The 17,892-nt window shown below is 39.7% G+C and overlaps 2 protein-coding genes across 5 annotated transcripts in view; one reads left to right on the forward strand and one right to left on the reverse strand.

Annotated features, from left to right (window-relative positions):
• Window positions 1-538: 538 nt before the first annotated feature.
• On the reverse strand, window positions 539-2,455 carry dynlt3 (dynein light chain Tctex-type 3). Its single transcript, XM_068329521.1, has 5 exons — window positions 2,346-2,455; window positions 1,459-1,500; window positions 1,237-1,360; window positions 1,068-1,145; window positions 539-876 (listed from the first exon to the last, which is right to left on the reverse strand). The coding sequence occupies exons 1-5, from the start codon at window positions 2,370-2,372 to the stop codon at window positions 800-802; spliced, it is 348 nt and encodes a 115-aa protein (XP_068185622.1). The 5' UTR covers window positions 2,373-2,455; the 3' UTR covers window positions 539-799.
• Window positions 2,456-3,844: 1,389 nt separating this feature from the next.
• sytl5 (synaptotagmin-like 5) overlaps window positions 3,845-17,892 on the forward strand; it is a 39,595-nt gene continuing 25,547 nt past the window's right edge. For all 4 annotated transcript variants that reach the window (XM_068329079.1, XM_068329082.1, XM_068329080.1 and 1 more), the window contains exon 1: window positions 3,845-3,938. The gene's annotated coding sequence lies outside the window, so the exon portion shown is untranslated. The remainder of the gene's footprint in view (window positions 3,939-17,892) is intronic.

A 17,892-nucleotide genomic window follows, 5' to 3' on the forward strand; every position in this document is an offset into this window, starting at 1 on the left:
TTGTTGGTTTTTGTTGCCCTCTAGTGGATGAACTTCGGAACAGCAGGACTTACTATGTTTACTTTTAAAATCACAACCCATGCAGTTTGTACAGATCAGCACTCACTGGGCCAAAAACTGTCATTCAGCAATTTTAACATCAGCACTGTACAACAAACATGTTCACAAAACATCTTTAAAATACAAGCTAACATCTGCACATTCACAGACTGATACTGAAAATGCTGCAGACAAGCAAATATTTTCTTAGTCAAAACAAAAATTTAAATACAAAAACGGTTAATCACAAACGTTCAATCTGTCTTGTTTAGGAATGCACTCGAATCCAACTCTACATCCGTGCTAGCAGCTCTGCCTGCGCATTGTGCATTAAATGCTAAAAATTAGCATGCTAATATAAAACAATGCATCGAAACAATTCATATGAAATACAAAACTGATGTGATGCATATGACGATTTCAAGTGAATTAACTTCACAAGTTGTATGGTAGGTTGTTGATAATAGTGATGACACCAATCAAACAACATTTGAACTGATGGTGGTGCTATTCGCATTTAATTTCTCAAAGCTCAATGATTCATTCTGATCAAAGCCTCCAATACAAAGTTTTTTTTTGTAAGACCCTCAGAACAAAACAGGATGTTGACACAAAAACCCCTCGTATTCTGAAGTAAAGCCTGTGGGGGGAGAAACACTACTTATAAATGAACGTCTTCTACAGGCTGTCAGAGGACCCTCGTGGTCACAGTTCCATTTCAAGCAGGGCTTCAGACATGATGATGTTCACAGAGGAGCCATCACAGAGCCACAGCCACGGCAAACACACTGACTACACAGTACATGGTGCGATTCTCCCACCTCACAGTGCAGCTTCCTGAAAGAGAATTAAGAAGAAATTTTAAGTACCGTAATAAATTGATCAGTCTAAATTGTTTGTAGGTGCGAGTGTGTGCATAAGTAGTTGTTTCTCCGCCTGTCAGCTGGAATAGGCTCCAGTAGACTCGTGACCCAAACAGGAAGAAGCAGCTAAAAGAAAATGGATGTATGGATGAATGAATCTCTCACCATCAGTGTTGGTGTCCCAGTAACAGGAGTTGGCTGTGTGGAGACCAGCGCCACTCTTCTGCATGATCGTACAGTTTACTGCCAATAAAAAAATCACAGAACAGTCACATTCAAGCTAGATGAGGTTCTGGTGTTTCATGATATTGTATATGACGGGCAGTTTCTTCACCGATGTATTTGAATGGTCGTCCTTGTTTCACCAGGTGAGTCAAAGAATGCTCAACTACACTGGCTGTCCACTGGTTCACTTTACTCTGATTATACTCTGATCCGCCAATAACACCTTCGATACACTGAGACAAAAACAAAGAGAGGCATGTACACTGTCATCACATCAACTGGATGCACAATAAAACATATTTCACTGATGTTTCCCGGAATAAAAAGGTACCTCTTTAACTGAGGCACTAGCCTCATCAGCATTGAAGACAACCTGCAGGAACACAGGAGGAAATGGAAAAGCAAGGTTAGTGGAACAATTCTTGCTTCCATAGAAAAAGTAAACACTACAGTATTTTATTTGGTTGTCTGTGTAAGGGTTTGTGTGTTTTTCACACACATGCCTGTTGCTTTAGGTCCACATAAAATGTGGCAGCTCCAGTATTTCAGGACATTCTTTATGTTCTTTCTGTCAATGCAGGGTTATTGTGGTGATTATGATGACTCTTGTTTTCCAGTAAAATCCTGGGATACAAAAATCAGTGCCTTAAAAACGAGTAAGCCCTTGGATGAGAGCTGATATTCAAACAAATGAGAAGTCCGGTTGCTTTCCATTTAAACTACGAAGATGACACTCATACTATGTTTTAGGACGTTGTAGTATTTCACATTTTATTTGATAATTGTTTCTACATTTTATAGTTCTGATTTCAAATTATTTAAATTTGCAAGTAACTCTTATTTATAAGGATACCAAGACAAATCCATTGATTTTCTTTTTTTGTTTATTTATTTTTTGGTATACTCCTAGTAATGCTTGAAGGGAAATTAAGAACTCGGACTTACTTGAACTTGGCGATAAAGACATTCTTGAATATGACATGTGAAATAAATGATAAACAAACTGTATATGTGTGCAGTCAGTCGATGTAACTTGATTCTTAAATAATTAAATACTAACAGAGTAAATCCGACAAGACAAAAGCCACACCCCGATGATTACATCGTTATCATAGCCAAGGCTAAGCTAGCTAATTCCTCTGGTTTAATATCGTCGGAGCGTCAACTGGACAGCTTTACGACTGTAAAACGCTTGTATGAAATTAATTTTAATTTTACCTCTTCTCCAGAATTATAGTCCTCCATCGTTATAGGTAGTGACACAGACGTCTGATGATATGTTCCTTTTCCTGTCAACTTCCGGTTGTGAGGAAACAACAAGCGCAGCAAAGACAATGTTCATGCTCAATAGCGCCTGCCTGTGTAGTGCCCCCTGTGGCCAACGACGAATACTACAACACCAAACCAGGACCGACGTCAGGACACCTCAATGACGTAACAACTATTTGAAAAGAAAGACTATAACTGTTTTTAATGGATAAAGTGTCGCTGCAGCAGCCTAAACATGGAATAGAGACCCACACAAGTTTATGAATCACGTTTTAACAAACAGAATATAAAAGGGACGTCTTTGGAAACTATACAAGGTGGTTCTTGTTAATATTTATAAACGGGAAATGACTGCCTGATTTTGCAGTATTGTTGATGCAAGGCGAGTCATTCAGTTAATCTGCATTTCTTCTTAGATAGTTAATGATGTAAAAAAAAATATCAATGCAGATGTTGAAAATGTGTTTAACATGTAAACATATCCTATTGGCTCACGTGGCTCAGCATGGATTTTCAGGATGACTTTACCTCAACAAAAGTCACAACTTTCAATTTCTATTTGTCAGTGTTTCATTTTAGATGATAAGAATGAAAAATAACATTTTATATCCAAAGCGATGCAGCTTTACCAAGGGCAAAACTAGAATCAGGACTGAGGTAGCTGTCCTAAAGGGAGACAGATGAATTTATTTTGGTGATAAACTGACAGAATGAATAAGTGAAGGCTATATACTGGCAGTCATCAGAATGTGTTCTCATCTCTAGCAGCACGTCTGGCTGTATAGTCTCTGGGTATCAGTCTAGTAAATATCAAGTGAATAGAGAGTAAAGAGAGAAAGGGCTCCAGTATGAATAGGAGTCTATGGCCATCTGGATCAAGGTCATTCCACTAAGATGTTGTGTCTCTTTATTATTACACTCTTCCCTCTTCTCCAGCCATTTATTTCAGATCCATACAGCACATTGAAAGTAGCTGCTTGGTTCCTCTGACTATAACAGCAAAAATACTCACTCCCAGAGGATCTCTGTAGGGAAATCCATAATACATAATGTACTACCAGTGGCAGGAAGAGAGTTTCCCTCTGCCTGTAAAAGAGCCCCACGCTGCAGCTCCCAAATAATGTCCAGCTCCATTTGATCAAAGCAGCCAGAGACTGAGTTTGTGCAGCGACACCCGCAGAAATAAGATTATTTGTAAGAATGTCATCCCCCCCCCCTCCCTTGCTCTCTTACACACACACACACACACACACACACACACACACACACACACACACACACACACACACACACACACACACACACACACACACACACACACACACACACACACACACACACACACACACACACACACACACACACTGTTTCTCCCTCCCTCTCCCTCTCCACGCCTCCTCCTGTCGGGAACACCCTGGCTGTGGCTCTGCGCCTTCAGACGGTGCCGAGGCGCACTGACACTCTCACGTACGGACACCGATCCGTGGATCCATCCCGTCGTGTTCCCCCTGCCGGCTCCTCACCGGTGTCCGCAGCGTCCAGGTAAGACACCGCCGTCCTGCGGGTCACCCAGCAGCACTTGTCCGCGGACTTTCCTCTGGCATATGGCACAACCTGCCACCGCCGCGCGTCACCGCGTTTAGAAGGGTTTGTTTCTCCGTCTCGTCTCACTGGATCGGGGGGAGAGAGGGGGAGGTGGGGGTGCTGTCCTCCATCACGACCCCGTGAAATCCGTCTCACACCAGCGGGACCAGACATCCCGCTTCCCGGATAAAGTTCGGTGCGTTTGAACAGGTGCAATGCAGCAAAACGCGCCTTTTCTAGTTTGGACTGTAGTTGTAGATCCACCTGCAGTCACCTCAGGTGAGTGGAGAGTGTGAGGTGTGGGTTCATTAACTTTGACTCAAAGACCAACTGGAGAGGTAGGAGGGAGTCCTACTGGAGCCCTACTGGAGTCCTACTGGAGCCCTACTGGAGTCCTACTGGAACCTAGGACCGACATACATGATGTGTGTGTTCAGACACGGAGCGCAGCGGTTTGGAGTGAGGCGGTGGAGGTGTGACCTCAGCGGTCCGATGTGTGTGTGTGTGTGTGTGTGTGTGTGTGTGTGTGTGTGTGTGTGTGTGTGTGTGTGTGTGTGTGTGTGTGTGTGTGTGTGTGTGTGTGTGTGTGTGTGTGTGTGTGTGTGGTCGGACTATGTGGAGACAGTAGGACAAAGACTGGTGCAGCGGGTCTGGTGCGGTGGGTCCAGTTACACATTTTACTATTCAGAACATAAATATAAATACAAATACAATTACAGAGAACCAGGACGAGCTTCTTCAAAGCAGAACTACTACTACTAATACTACTACTACTACTACTACTACTATTACTACTACTAGTATTAGTAGCAGTAATAGTAATGCTAGTAGTATTAGTATGACTAGTAGTAATGTCACTGCTCCACAAATACTAATACTGTACTATTATTACTACTATTACAACTTCCACGACGACGTGCCAATGGTGGCATCGGTGGGAAAACAAGTGTTACTAATACTAGTAGTAAATAATATTATGAGTAGTATCACTACTCCACAACTACTATTACTACTAGCAGTAGCAATAGTAGATAGTAATAGTAATAGTAACTACTATTACTACTAGCAGTCGTAATAATAGTTGTAGGAATACCACTAATACTACCACTATTGGTACTACTATAACTATTACTACTGCTACTACTATTACTACTACTATTACTACTACTATTAGTGCTACTACTATTACTACTATTACTACTACTATTACTACTACTATTACTATTACTGCTACTACTATTACTACTACTACTATTACTACTACTATTACTACTACTATTACTACTACTACTATTATTACTACTACTACTATTACTACTACTATTACTGCTACTACTATTACTACTACTACTATTACTACTACTACTACTACTCCTATTACTACTATCACAACTACTCCTATTACAATTATTACTACTACTGCTATTACTATTACTGACAAACTGCAGATGTCAATGAATTTCATTGAGTTTCATGAACTGAACTGTATGAACTTCTTGAGGTGAAATCATGTTTTTGTAGATTAATGGTGAACCACCTTGGTTCTAACTTCTAGCAGTGGTGTCAGGGCCCCAGGAGTCAGGTGGTGTCACTTCACTTAGAACCAGGGTGACATCACGCAGCACGTGCTCTGGCCCGGCGTCAGTCATACGGGTCGTCAGTGACTGTCGATGGTGGGTCGGTGGGAGGACGAGTTGTGAGTGTTGTCTAGTTCTGCTGGTATTTGATACTCTCAGCACATCCAGGGACAATACTAATAAGAGCTGTAGATCTGGCCAGAGAAGGCTGTAGTCAGCTGGAAGACGTGGAACCACAGACCCAAGGCCTGATGGGAGGTTTGAACGTGGAACCCTGGGATGCATTATTGATGAGTATTGTTGACAGTGAAACACATGTAGGGTTGTGTTCTAGACAGTGAAGGCAGTCTAGGGCATCAATTAATATTTACTTCTAAACAGTGTTCATGTTTAAAACATGAAGGATGAACAGCCCAGATGATGTTGTCCGGTCATCAATCCATGACAAGTTACATGACTTACAATCAAAACCAAGAAAAAATACAATAAAAACAAGAAGAAAAAAACAAATTAGGGCATTCTTTGAATTTGTGGTTTTTACATTGGATTGCAAGCGGAATAAATAGTTTTTTTTGACAAAGAACTGAAATATTTTTGGATTCTCAGTATATATATAAAACCATTTTTCCATGGTTGACAATTTTTAATATCTTCATTAAGTAATTTAAATCACAAAATTTCCAAGATTTTCTATTTTCAAATGACTCTACCTCACTGATGGGAAACGTAAAACAATGTTTATTCTAGCAAATGAATTAAATTTGAAATAAAGTCAATACACCCCCCCCCAAAAAAAATCACCCATCAATCACATTTATTACTTTTTTCTTCCCATTTGATAAAATGTTCTTTTAGTTGGCTGTGTGAATCAGCTCTAAACCACCATATTCTGTAAAGTTCTGATGCTTTAAAGCTCATAGTGACGACCAAAAGGGTTTACCCCTGGAGTCAAACAATGGAAACATCATCATTTTATTTCCAGTAACGATCCATTATTTCAGCAGTGAGTGGATCTCAGACCAGTCGGACAGGGTCGTTACCCAGACTCACAAAGCAGCTACAGACAATATTTAATCAGTTACTCAGATGGTGGTTGTCTGTCAGAAAAAGTGTTTTTAAAGACAGAGTTAGCTGTGAATACAAACATTATAGCTGAAATAATGAATAAGATTAACATTTGTGTCTTCATATACTCCATTACATGTCATATGAAGCCCTAAAGTTGATGGAATATTAAACTAAACCATCTCTTGTTTACACTAAATATGAGCTTGGTGTTTTTCCAGGAACAATAAACTCTTACTGTCTGATTATTGCTCCTGTACTACATCTGTCACACTGATTTGTCCCCAAATTGTTTCATTTGGCCCCTGTAGTCAACATTCAGTTTCTGATTTGTGTCTTGTGTCATTGTGGCACAGAAAAAGCCTCGATAATGCTAACTGGGGTTTTCTCTGGCTGTGTTGCTCAAGGCTAGAGGTGTGTGTGTGTGTTTTGTGTGACGAACGGGGGAGAGGAGAAAAGAGTGACGGGATTCCCTGATTCTTCTACATGACGGCAGCACAGCTCATCCAGCTGAACAGAGAGAAGCCCTGGGGAGTCCAGTCACACTGCATTAGAGGTGTGTGTCTGTGAGACACAATGCATGAGAGCGAGCACATTTGTCACACACACTTTCACACACGTCTGCTTTAATGCGGTGTGTTTTTCTGTGATGGGCCGTTCCTCACCGATGCTGCAGAACCAAAACACTTTTTTAGTTTCACTTTTACTTCCTAAAAATTATTACACCTAAGAAATATTTGATGTCTGTTTAAACAGCATGTAAAATTATGTATGTGTAGTTATTCTGGGCTTGCACTAGGAGCTAGTATGACTAAGCCACTGTGGCTCAGTAAATGAATTGAGGAAGCCACAAAAAGCCACACCGTGTGGCCAAAACAGCGGTGCAGTGTGCGGACAACCGCTGCTCATCGTGGGGGGCTTTGGGGGGGTCCGGGGGGCCTCCCCGGGAAATTTTTTAGAAAATGGCTTCATTTTCCTCCATTCTGGTACATTCTGAGGGCAAAATCTTCTGTTCGGTTTACCTACAAAAATACACTAAAGTCAACAGTTCAAGCTGAACTATCTTTATTTCTGTCCTACTTTATGCAGGTGTGAATGTGATATTCAACAATTGAAAACTTGCATTCACTACGTGAAGATAGTCATACAAAATATTACTCAATGTTTACTTGTAAGTTTTACTTAGACTAGAAGACATTTTAACTTTGACCACCACCAACACCATTGGTATGCCATAGTTGATTTTATTTTACTTTTTTAAATTCAACAACATGATTTTTCATTTCAATTTAAAAAGGCATGAAAAATAGCAAGAGAGGAGAATACATATTTACATGCATCGCTGGTTATTCCTGGGAACAAAAGTCTAAGACAAGTATTGATAATATCTTTCATTTACCTTCTGATCGGTCTGTGGTCAGTGCTTCACCATTTGTTTATTAATGAGGAAAAAGTTGTAAGTTTTAGCCTTTTTTAGCCTTTTTTCCGTAAAAATAAGAACGCCACTGTCTAAAAATCTTGTAGCCAATCTGGTATTTACTTCGCCTATGGCGATGTGGCGAATGGCTAGCCCAAGCCCAGGTTATTAAAAAATAAATAAATAAATAAATAAAATAGCTCCATGAAAACAATAAAACATAGTAATGAAATGTACTGTACACAATACCGGTGTCATTTTTTTAAAATGAAGAAGCAAAAAAATACATGTTTGAGTGAAATTCAGTCACATGACCTCCTGTAATGAGACAATTATGGGTGCACAAACCGAAAGCTGCAGCTGCCAGCACTTCCTATTACAGCTGCCTCGAGCTTTTACAAAAGAATTTGCATGATTTTGTTGAAGTCCGCCATTCTCAATTAGTCTTTAATTTACATTTCAAGTTGGACAAGTGCTTCAAATACCATTGAAGAGAGTCCCCAAACTCTGTGGCATTGAGTCATGGTCTCTGACCTGACTTTTAATGGTGTGTGACTCATAACGTCCACAAATTTTCTCAAGAATTGTTTGAAGAATGAAGAATGTGTTTCTCTGACTATTTTAGCTGCATACGTCCCTCACCTGCAGTATTTCTACTACAATACTATTACAATACAGTCAGTACACAGGTAGCTTCTCAGCTTATTAACTGCCTTTGTTGTTTTCATGTTAAACCAACATTTATAATATCACTTAAAATCATCTCCATCTTTTCATTTCTATTAATATTGTTGTTTTTTTTAACAAAAGTACACACATTAGACACAATCACCATTTGATGAGGAATACTAATGAATTTGTATACTTTAAAACCAATTTGATGCTTCAAAAGTCACCAGAAAACCCAATGAAAGATGAATTTAATTAATTCATAATCGTTTATTTTTATTTACCATCACCAGGAAGTAATTGATATTTTTTTACCAAAATGATCCTTGTTCTTGAAGACGAGACGATCGTCCTTGAACCTGAAATCTTCTTGCCTTGAGGCAACAGGGCTAACCACTGCGCCACAGTGCCACCCATGACGAAGTTACTTATGTGGGAATTCTCTCTTTCAGCAGCACATTGCTGCCTTCATACTGAACACTTCAAGTTGTGGATCGATAATCCAAAAAACCTGCAATCAAAACTCAACCATTAATCCACTTCCTCTATAGAATGCCTTTAATAACATATGTTCCGAAATATTTTAAGAGTAAGTAGTCAATGTATATAAGGGGCTGGTTTAAATAGCCTAACAGCAAATCTAATTCCGAAAGCAAATCTTGTCAAAGATACAGTAACAGATTTTGTTGATATTTCTTTTAATATAAGCTCTATGTAATTAGCCTTGACAGACAGTGACAGCGTTACCGCATTAAATAGGCCTAAAAAAGTTGAAAACTCTCCAACCGATCTGCATTGATTGATCTCTGCTTTCATATTACAGGCTGTGATGTTTCAGAGATTTGCATTAACTCTCGTTGAGCATTAGGATCCAACCTGCTGCCTGCATGATAATATCCAGATTAACAATCTGTGCTGTTGCACTGAGCAACATTTGAACTCTGTGGTTTCATGTTGTGCGGGCTTTCCCTTCCTCCCACTCTCTGATTCATCGCTTATCCATGGCTCTCTAGTGTGTGCTCATGCCCATTTGGTATGCCGCGTAAAGCCCCACGCAGCCTCTGAGATGCATCGTCCCCATGCAATCAGGGAGGTGGTGAAGCAATAAGTGGAAGCCCATCCAAACACCAACAGTGCAGATGTGGGAGAGCAGGAAAAAAACACTTCAATAGCAGAAATGTAATCTGGAGGCAGCGCTGTGAGGAATGACTCAGTTGAGTAACAGATTGCTGTTCCGGGAGTGATTTGTCTGTCGGCCTTCCTAAACCTAAAATATGTATGAACGGGTTCTTCTGTGGGCTCTGATGTTGACCAGAACCTCTGAGCTGGACCGTAGGCCGTGTCAGGACGCGTCAACCTGCAGATCACACAAAGCTGTGTGGAGCAGTGTACACAGCTGAGTGTACATCAAACACATATTAATTACAGCCATTGTTTGCAGGTTGTGTGCATCAAAGTGTTTCTTCAATAAATGTGTTTGAGCAGATCTGGTGATCTGTAATGAAACTGGAGCCACATTATCAGCGTTACGCAATAATAACATTACAACAACAAATCAGCCTTGTAAAATGACTCAGCGGAATCATTTCTGCACTGATAACACTGATTTTGTTATTATCAAACTAATGGTAATAATCTAAATGTGGTTAAAACTTTGTGACTTTGAATTAAAGGTGTGAGTGAAAACCGATTGGATTTGTAAGTGAAAATGTTTTTTGCCCCTCGAAAATGGCCTCCGACAAAATCTTAGTCTCTTCACCAGGTCTTTCCATTACTGTCAACCATGAGTCAGAGGTTTTAGAATAAGCTTCAGCAGTCAGAGGAGCTTAAAAATATTTTGTCCACTGCTTATGTGTTTGGTTTTTGGAATGAAATTTGCAATCGAAGCAGGCATAATTAGGAAATGATGCAGTTGCTTAATGATACCTATTAAAAGAAATGAATGAAAAATGACTCTCTGTGCCTTACAAGATTGTGTTTTTTGTTAAATATAGCTTGTTCTTTCACATACAACAGGCTCATTTTAATTTGTTTGTTTAAGTAACAGACGCAGTGTTGTGGCTCACAGTGTGTTGGTCCCTCCGGCATATCCAGAATAACTTTTGTATTTAACAGGTAAATATCAACTCGATTCAGTTTCATTTGAATAGCACCATATCATAACAAAATGTTATGTCAAGGAACTTTTATGGTAGATCAGGAAAAGACCTGTAGGAAAAGATAAAAAACCAACTTGTCCCACATGAGGAAGCACTGTGTCAATGGGGACATGGAAGAACTTCCCTTTAACTGGCAGAAACCTGGATCATAGTGGGCGGTCGTCTGCCTTGAACAGTTAGGTGGAGAAAAGATACAGGAAATACTGAAGCGACAGATGCTATTGCCGGCAGTAATGGTAAGCAGGTTCTGCAGACAGATGGAGGAACAACAGAAGAAGAAACAGCAAAGAAATAGAGGGAAGAAAAGAAGTTAATAACATGTATTGATTGACTGTAAATAAACAAGTGTAGAGGGAAGAGCTCAGTGTGCCATGGGGTCTATGGTAGCACAGGTATTGGATGAATTACCTAGAGACATTATATAGGAATCGAATCAAAACGAATCAAGGAGCTGATTCCACGATGACGGAACTCGACATAAACATCCTCAAAAAAACAACACACTCTTCCTGTACGCAGACGATGGCTTAACCTGAACTCCGTCAACTTTCAGATGAAGCGTTTCGATGATCATGAGGTCTTTATCAATATCAGGCCAAAGGTTCTACACTTACACTATATTATTGTACTGTCTTGTGCATCATTGTTGACTATCTGCGTGACTTACATGCCAGTGCATATGCAAATCCCTTATATATGTTTACTCTCACAGTTGTTAATAGTTTGTGTAGCTCCTATATCAATATTGAATATTTTAAAGTAATGGTCACTTCCAGTTCAAATATACTGTTTGGCAGGTGTGTCTTATGAGATCAACTTTTCAAATACTAAATTAAATAAAACCTCCCATGACTCTTTTGTGGATTTCAGGACATTTCTTTCTGTTAACATTTACAGTGGTAGAGAGGCCAGAGTAGGAACCCTTTATTAAGGATTTAGTAACATTAAATTCTGTCCAACTGTGTTTCACTGATGGTTCACTAATAAAGAGCAGTCGTTCATAGTTCATTAAGATATTTAACTGCAATCTGGATGGTTTAAAGAAGATGGGAAAGCATTTATATTTCATTACCAAAAGAATGCTTGTCATATTAGCATTGTGGATGTCCGTGTGGTCTATTGATGATCTGCAACAGCTACAGATATAAAATGATTGGACAGTCAATCCCATTTCAGGTCAATCCAAGTGACTGCCCTGCTGTGCCTTTGAGTAAATTTTCTGTGGATTAAAGACAGGCTCCACCAAAGATCTTCTGTTTTTACCAATGTTTGCTGTCTGTTTTTAAATTTAAGAAGGAAGAGAGCTGCCTGTTTGAGATCTGCTCTCTTAGAGAGCCATCCAATTATAACTTTGGCTATTAGCAACTAAAAATGCATTCAAACCCCTAACAGCTTCTGATTTAGCCTCCTTTGTGTTTTACATTCATTAACAAATGCTATCAGGCTTTTGTGCTGATAGCATTTGTTAATGCAGATGCATGTGTCTGAAGAACTGGGGTGGGATTAAATACGTTTTCTTCTTCCCACTCCTTTCAGGCAGAATTGTATTGTTGAATTATGTGCTTTGCTTATTTATTTGCTTATTTAATTATTTATTTTTTTCTTCCTTGCCTTGCCTGAAATAATTGGATCAAAAAAATAATATATTATATGTGTAAACGTTGCTTGCTCGACATTAGGATACTACCACTGTCAGTGAGAACATGCTGACATGCTTACTGTCACAACTTTCAGCATTGCAAAGCCACTGGTTTTAGTGACAATCCTAATCTAGTCCTAGTCCTAAACAGGAAACATGAAATAATTGCCAGAAAATTCAAATTTTTGTAAAAGAAGATCTAATAAAACCTCCTGACAAATTTGTCCCAAAAAATGTACGAAAATGTGTATGCATGAGCCGTAATTTGTATAATTCTGCTAAATCCAGAATCTTCCCAGATGGAAAACGCAGATGCATGTATCTAATTGTATACATCAAGTTTTTTGACAAACAAAAAAGTAGATGTTAAAGACTCAAAATCCCTTAAAGGCTAAGTGTATCAAATATAGATTTGGCTTAAAAGGGTCAAACTTACCTCCTTTATGATTTAATTTTAAGTTAAAACGTGTATTTGAACTGTTTCGCAGGAGAAGTGTACAGAGGAAGCAGCTAATTGCAGGAGTTTTTCTGCAGCACTTTTAGCAGACAGTTTGCCGTACGTGACGATTGGTTGATTGTCTCTGGCTGAGCTGAGACACGGAGCAGATTGCCCTTTCTGTCAGAATGGAGCGTCCTCAAAATATCAACGGCTCTGTGTCTGCTTTAAGTATGCAGCTGTTGTTGTCTGAAAGCCGGGGTTTTCTAATTGGGTGAATGCCCGCAGTTTCTGTTTAGAGTTTTATTTATGTGCTTTATTTACTGTTATATCCACTCCTCATCACGATTGTTAGAAAATGAACTCCCTTGACACAAGACATTAAATTCAACAGTCAAAACAATCCAAAACAACACCATGGCAGGTGTTGTGAAGGGTTTCCTTCTGCACGCTGAACCTACAGCAGGTTTCACAAATAAATCTAGAGCTGACATTTTTCTAAGGTGGTTTGACAGCACTTCAAAAAAAAAAAAAGAGGTTAAAATGAAGTCAAATGAATATCATTATGTGAAAAACTAAAACATAAAATTATTCCACAGGTGGGAATTTGCATTTTTTTTATTTGTAATGAATCAATCAATCCATTTGTGCTGCTGTTGTTTGTCCTATGATGATGTTATCAAGGTCATCCTGTGTATTATTGCAGCATACAGTGTAAGCTAATCACACAAGACCAGTACGGCGTCAGATCTGACATATTTTTAATTCTCTACTAACAATTCTGAACGTGTACTTTGTAGATAATCATATTTATTTAGTGTTCTGACCATCTTGTAGTCCTATTAATGAAACCTGGCTGAAATGCCACCTTTGTTCACAAACGCTTGTTTCCCCTGATTTTTTTATTTATTATTTATCTTCTTTATTTAACCAGGAAGTCCTACTGAGATTCTAAATCTCTTTTACAGATTGTAGAGGTTGTCTACACGGTCCTGGAATCACATAATTAGGCTCAAACTATCACAGCGCTGTTGTTTTTAAGGTGCTCTGACATATAAATGTTCTCGCCCTTTAGAGCACATAACAAAAAACAAATAGCTGTATTAATCAGGAACATACAGTGCATGCTGAGGCTTTGTGAGATAAATAAAATTTTAATCACAAGTTGAGTACATATTCTCATTTATTTATGATGTCACCAACATTGGAATATTTTGTGATGACAGCCCGGATTAAACTAGATGGTGGAAAGCAACATGGATAAACGACTGTCCGTGTTACTCAGTGGTGAACCTCATCTTCTTCTTAGACAGGAAGGAGATCTGGATTAACTTCCATCTTCTTCTTCCTTGTGACAGCTGCTAACTCCTACCTGCTGTTTTAAATCTCACAGTTGTGGGATGCGTCAAACAAAACCCTCACTTCCTTTATAAAGATATCGATTTGTCTGTTAGTGCATCGTCTGCTCAGAGGTGGAACAGAAACGATCCTCCATGACACCTTTGTGGTGTTGATGCAGACTGTTGGGGTTAAGGACGGGCGGCAACAGTCTCGTCTAGATCACGCTGTGTAAAACATAAAACAGAAACAGCACAAGGCTCATTTTAAAATAATTCCACTAGCATCCACTGAGTTTTGAGTTACTCATGCTGTTTAGTTGTTACGTTGCTCTGAAGTTACAGTATTTCCGCACTATAAGCGCCTTATAGTGCGGAATATACTGTACACATAAAGCACAAGCACTCCTGTAGCCAGTGATACAATGAAATGTCACGGTGTTGTAAAATGCATCAGCCAGGCAGCCTTTAAACAAAAATGAGAGCTATGAAATATTCACCATGTTGGTGAAAGAAGAGTAGAAGGGCTGTTTATATCCCTAACATCTCTCTGTCTGTGAACACGACTGAAACTGGGTTAATGAGATCCAGACTGCATTTAAAAGCCTCGCATCTCTTGTTCTCTAAGTGTTCCTAACAGCAACACAGACATCATTACCACTGGCTGGAAGGTGCATTTCATAAGAGACCAACGTCACATAATCAGTGTCAGAGTCTCCTCGTAGTCTCTGATGGTTTCTTGAAGATCTGTTTCCTCACGTCTCTGATTTGTCCTCGGAAGGAATCTTAACATTAAAAGCTGTTTATTCAAGTTCTGCCATGAATGAGAGGCTGATTACACACCAGTCACATTCACTTCAAGTCTGAACCATTTCCTTGTTACTTTCAGTACTGTCTGGATGTTTTAACAAACATCCAGACAGTATTTCATGCTGCAGCCATGGGATGAGCTTTTTTTCTCAACACCGAGGGAGCAAAGGTCGCTATTTGTCTCTGTTAAAACCAACAAGATGATTTATGGAGGTGGCGTTGGGGATTGGACGTGTGAGGAGAGGGGTAGGATTCCAGAATAGTTCACAATTAGATCTGAATGAGTGGAATTTCATCACAAAAATACAAAAAAGGAGACAAATGGAAAATATTTTCATTTGCATCAAAGAACATTTGAACTGTGTTCAGATAACATGATTTTCCAGTATCTGTTGTTATTGTATTATATTATTCAGTGCAGTCAGTTTGACTGTCATGACTTAATTCTGGCGTGACTCAGTTTACAGTAGAGATTGACTCCTCTGTGCTGTGGATGCTTCGTGCTAATAGCGTGGCCCCAGGGACGCCAGTGTGGGCACTCGGCCCTTTGTCAAGGGCCAGATGAAATGTCTCTCCAACCACTGGATTATTTGCTTTGAAATGCAGGTCAGAATTTCCACAGAGTCTGCAATAGAAACATTCATAAGGGGCCAAAAATGCAATAGGAATAAAAAAGAGAATAGACCATATAGTATTTGCTTTAAGTGATAGGAAGTGAAGGTGCTAAAATAAAGAATCTACATTTTATACAAGATGCTAGAACGCAAAATTGTAGGATTTGCATTCTTCTTTAAAGCAAATGACCACACAGATATTTATAGTAGTAGTAGTAGTAGTAGTGGTGTTTGTATAGTAGTAGTCACGTTGGGAGCCTCATTGGTTATTCATGTGACCACACACGCAGGAAGAATCATAATGAAGTTATTTATTTAAATACATTCAAGTAATGTAGAGAATGACTTTCAGCAGCTTCATCTGTAATTTAAGCCATCTAACACAAAAACGAGACGATTTTCCATCAGAAACATTCATTCAAATCATTTTCTGTACCGCTTCTTCTGCTTTTGCGGGTCATGGGGGTTGCTGGATCCCATCCCAGCGAACTTACGTACATGAGGGAGACGCTTCGGACACGACGCCACTGTGATAAATACCATCTTATTAGCATTTTCGCTGTGAGCATGTTAGCGTTGATGTTGATGTTATCATTAATGTAAAAAAAAAAAAATTTAATGAAAGCTGATAGCTTTTATTTTTTTTATGGCTGACTGTCAGTGTATGATTTATATTTTAACCAGATGAGTTACCATGGACACACATCAGATGGGAAAATGTGACCTTTTTTCCTCAAAGCATTCAGATTTTGAATGTGTAACAGCAAATATCAGATTTCTGCTGTTCTGCGTTCAATGTGCTGCAGGAGGAGGAGAGAATACTGGGTCTGCTCTAACGTGTCAGAGGAATGAAAACAGATCTGAATCTTTTTTTTAAAGTTCCACATCTACTTTACTCTGTTGTGGGGGGTAGCCCGTTGCTCTGTTTAATAGGATGGCAGCCTTTTCCTGAGACCGTGTTGCCCTTTTCCTGTTGATTAGCTGCTAAAATGACAGAAACGGCATATCAGTGCAAAGACAATAAGAGCCAGGGCGATAAGAACGATGCAGGAGGGTTCAGTGAAGGTGAAAATGAGTGAGCAGGAAAGAGAGGGAGCCGTGCTGGAAGCTGACACGAGGCGCTGAATGAGGTTTTCTAATGGCAGACTCTGTAGGGCTGTTTTTTCTTCCTATTTTCTGCTCCGTCGGACCCTGCAGGGGACTGTGGAGGCCTGATGGGTCATCAGTAGTGATGCCTAGAGGGAAAGGAGAGTAATTTCACAGATGCTGTATCGCGTTGATTGTAAGGGTAGTGTTTTGATCATTAGTCATGGTTGGACAGGAATCGCTTTAAACAATGGTGGTGGATGCAATGTTGGATGAAACAGTATTTAGTTAAGTTAAACTAGTAACACCACAGGACGAGTCATCAAGACAAGTCCTCAGTATACAGAGAGGATCACACCCAGAGTCCAGCATTCTGACCGGATGAGCAGCCTGGAGAGGAAGGGCGAGAATAAATTACAGTATTTTCCGCACTATAAGGCGCACCTTCAATGAATGGCCCATTTCAAAACCTTTTTCATATATAAGGCGCACTGGATTATAAGGTGCACTGTCGGTTTTTGATAAAATTAACATGCGCCTCACAGTGCGGAAAATACTGTAACTGGTGCCGATCAGAGAGACAGATGGAACAAAAGGAAGCCAAAGTGGTCCCAGGGCTGAGAGGTGAATTAAGGGCCGTGACCCTAAAACTGAGAGGATTCCAGCCATGACACTTGCCTTCCAGCAAAGCCACACAAATTATATTTCATTTGGGTGATTATCATGTCTCTCTCCTCCCAGTAGCATCTGCCAGTTCACCCTGATGTCAAGAGTGGCCAATTGAAAGAGTCAAAAAAGGATTTTTTCAGCCCTAACCACTCATAAAGCCATCATTCTCCAACACTCTGAGACAGTTTAGAGAGGCGGAAGATTTGTCTTTCAGCCTCTTTTGGACGTCACCACCCTTCCTGTAAAATAAGACAAAAGGCCAAGTCTGGTCAAATAGAAAGTTCATCAGCATAATACAGAGTGTCAGGCTTTATGGAAATGTGAGCTCATGTCACTTCATTAGCACAAATCAACCAAGCGATTCTAACTGGACTTTGATTGACAAGCTATTACAGGCTGGGGTTTTTGCTGAGGTTCTGCTGGCAGAAGAGTGG

This window comes from Antennarius striatus, chromosome 12 (assembly GCF_040054535.1).
Source record: "Antennarius striatus isolate MH-2024 chromosome 12, ASM4005453v1, whole genome shotgun sequence".
NCBI classification, from domain to species: domain Eukaryota; kingdom Metazoa; phylum Chordata; class Actinopteri; order Lophiiformes; family Antennariidae; genus Antennarius; species Antennarius striatus.

Bases quoted from the DNA above. Each gene is read 5' to 3' on its own strand.
- dynlt3 (XM_068329521.1), bottom strand. From the start codon at position 2,372: ATGGAGGACTATAATTCTGGAGAAGAG. The intron at 1,501-2,345 runs GTAAAATTAAAA...GTGTTCCTGCAG, and splicing joins ACTATAATTCTGGAGAAGAG to GTTGTCTTCAATGCTGATGA. The intron at 877-1,067 runs GTGAGAGATTCA...ATTCTCTTTCAG, and splicing joins CTGGGACACCAACACTGATG to GAAGCTGCACTGTGAGGTGG.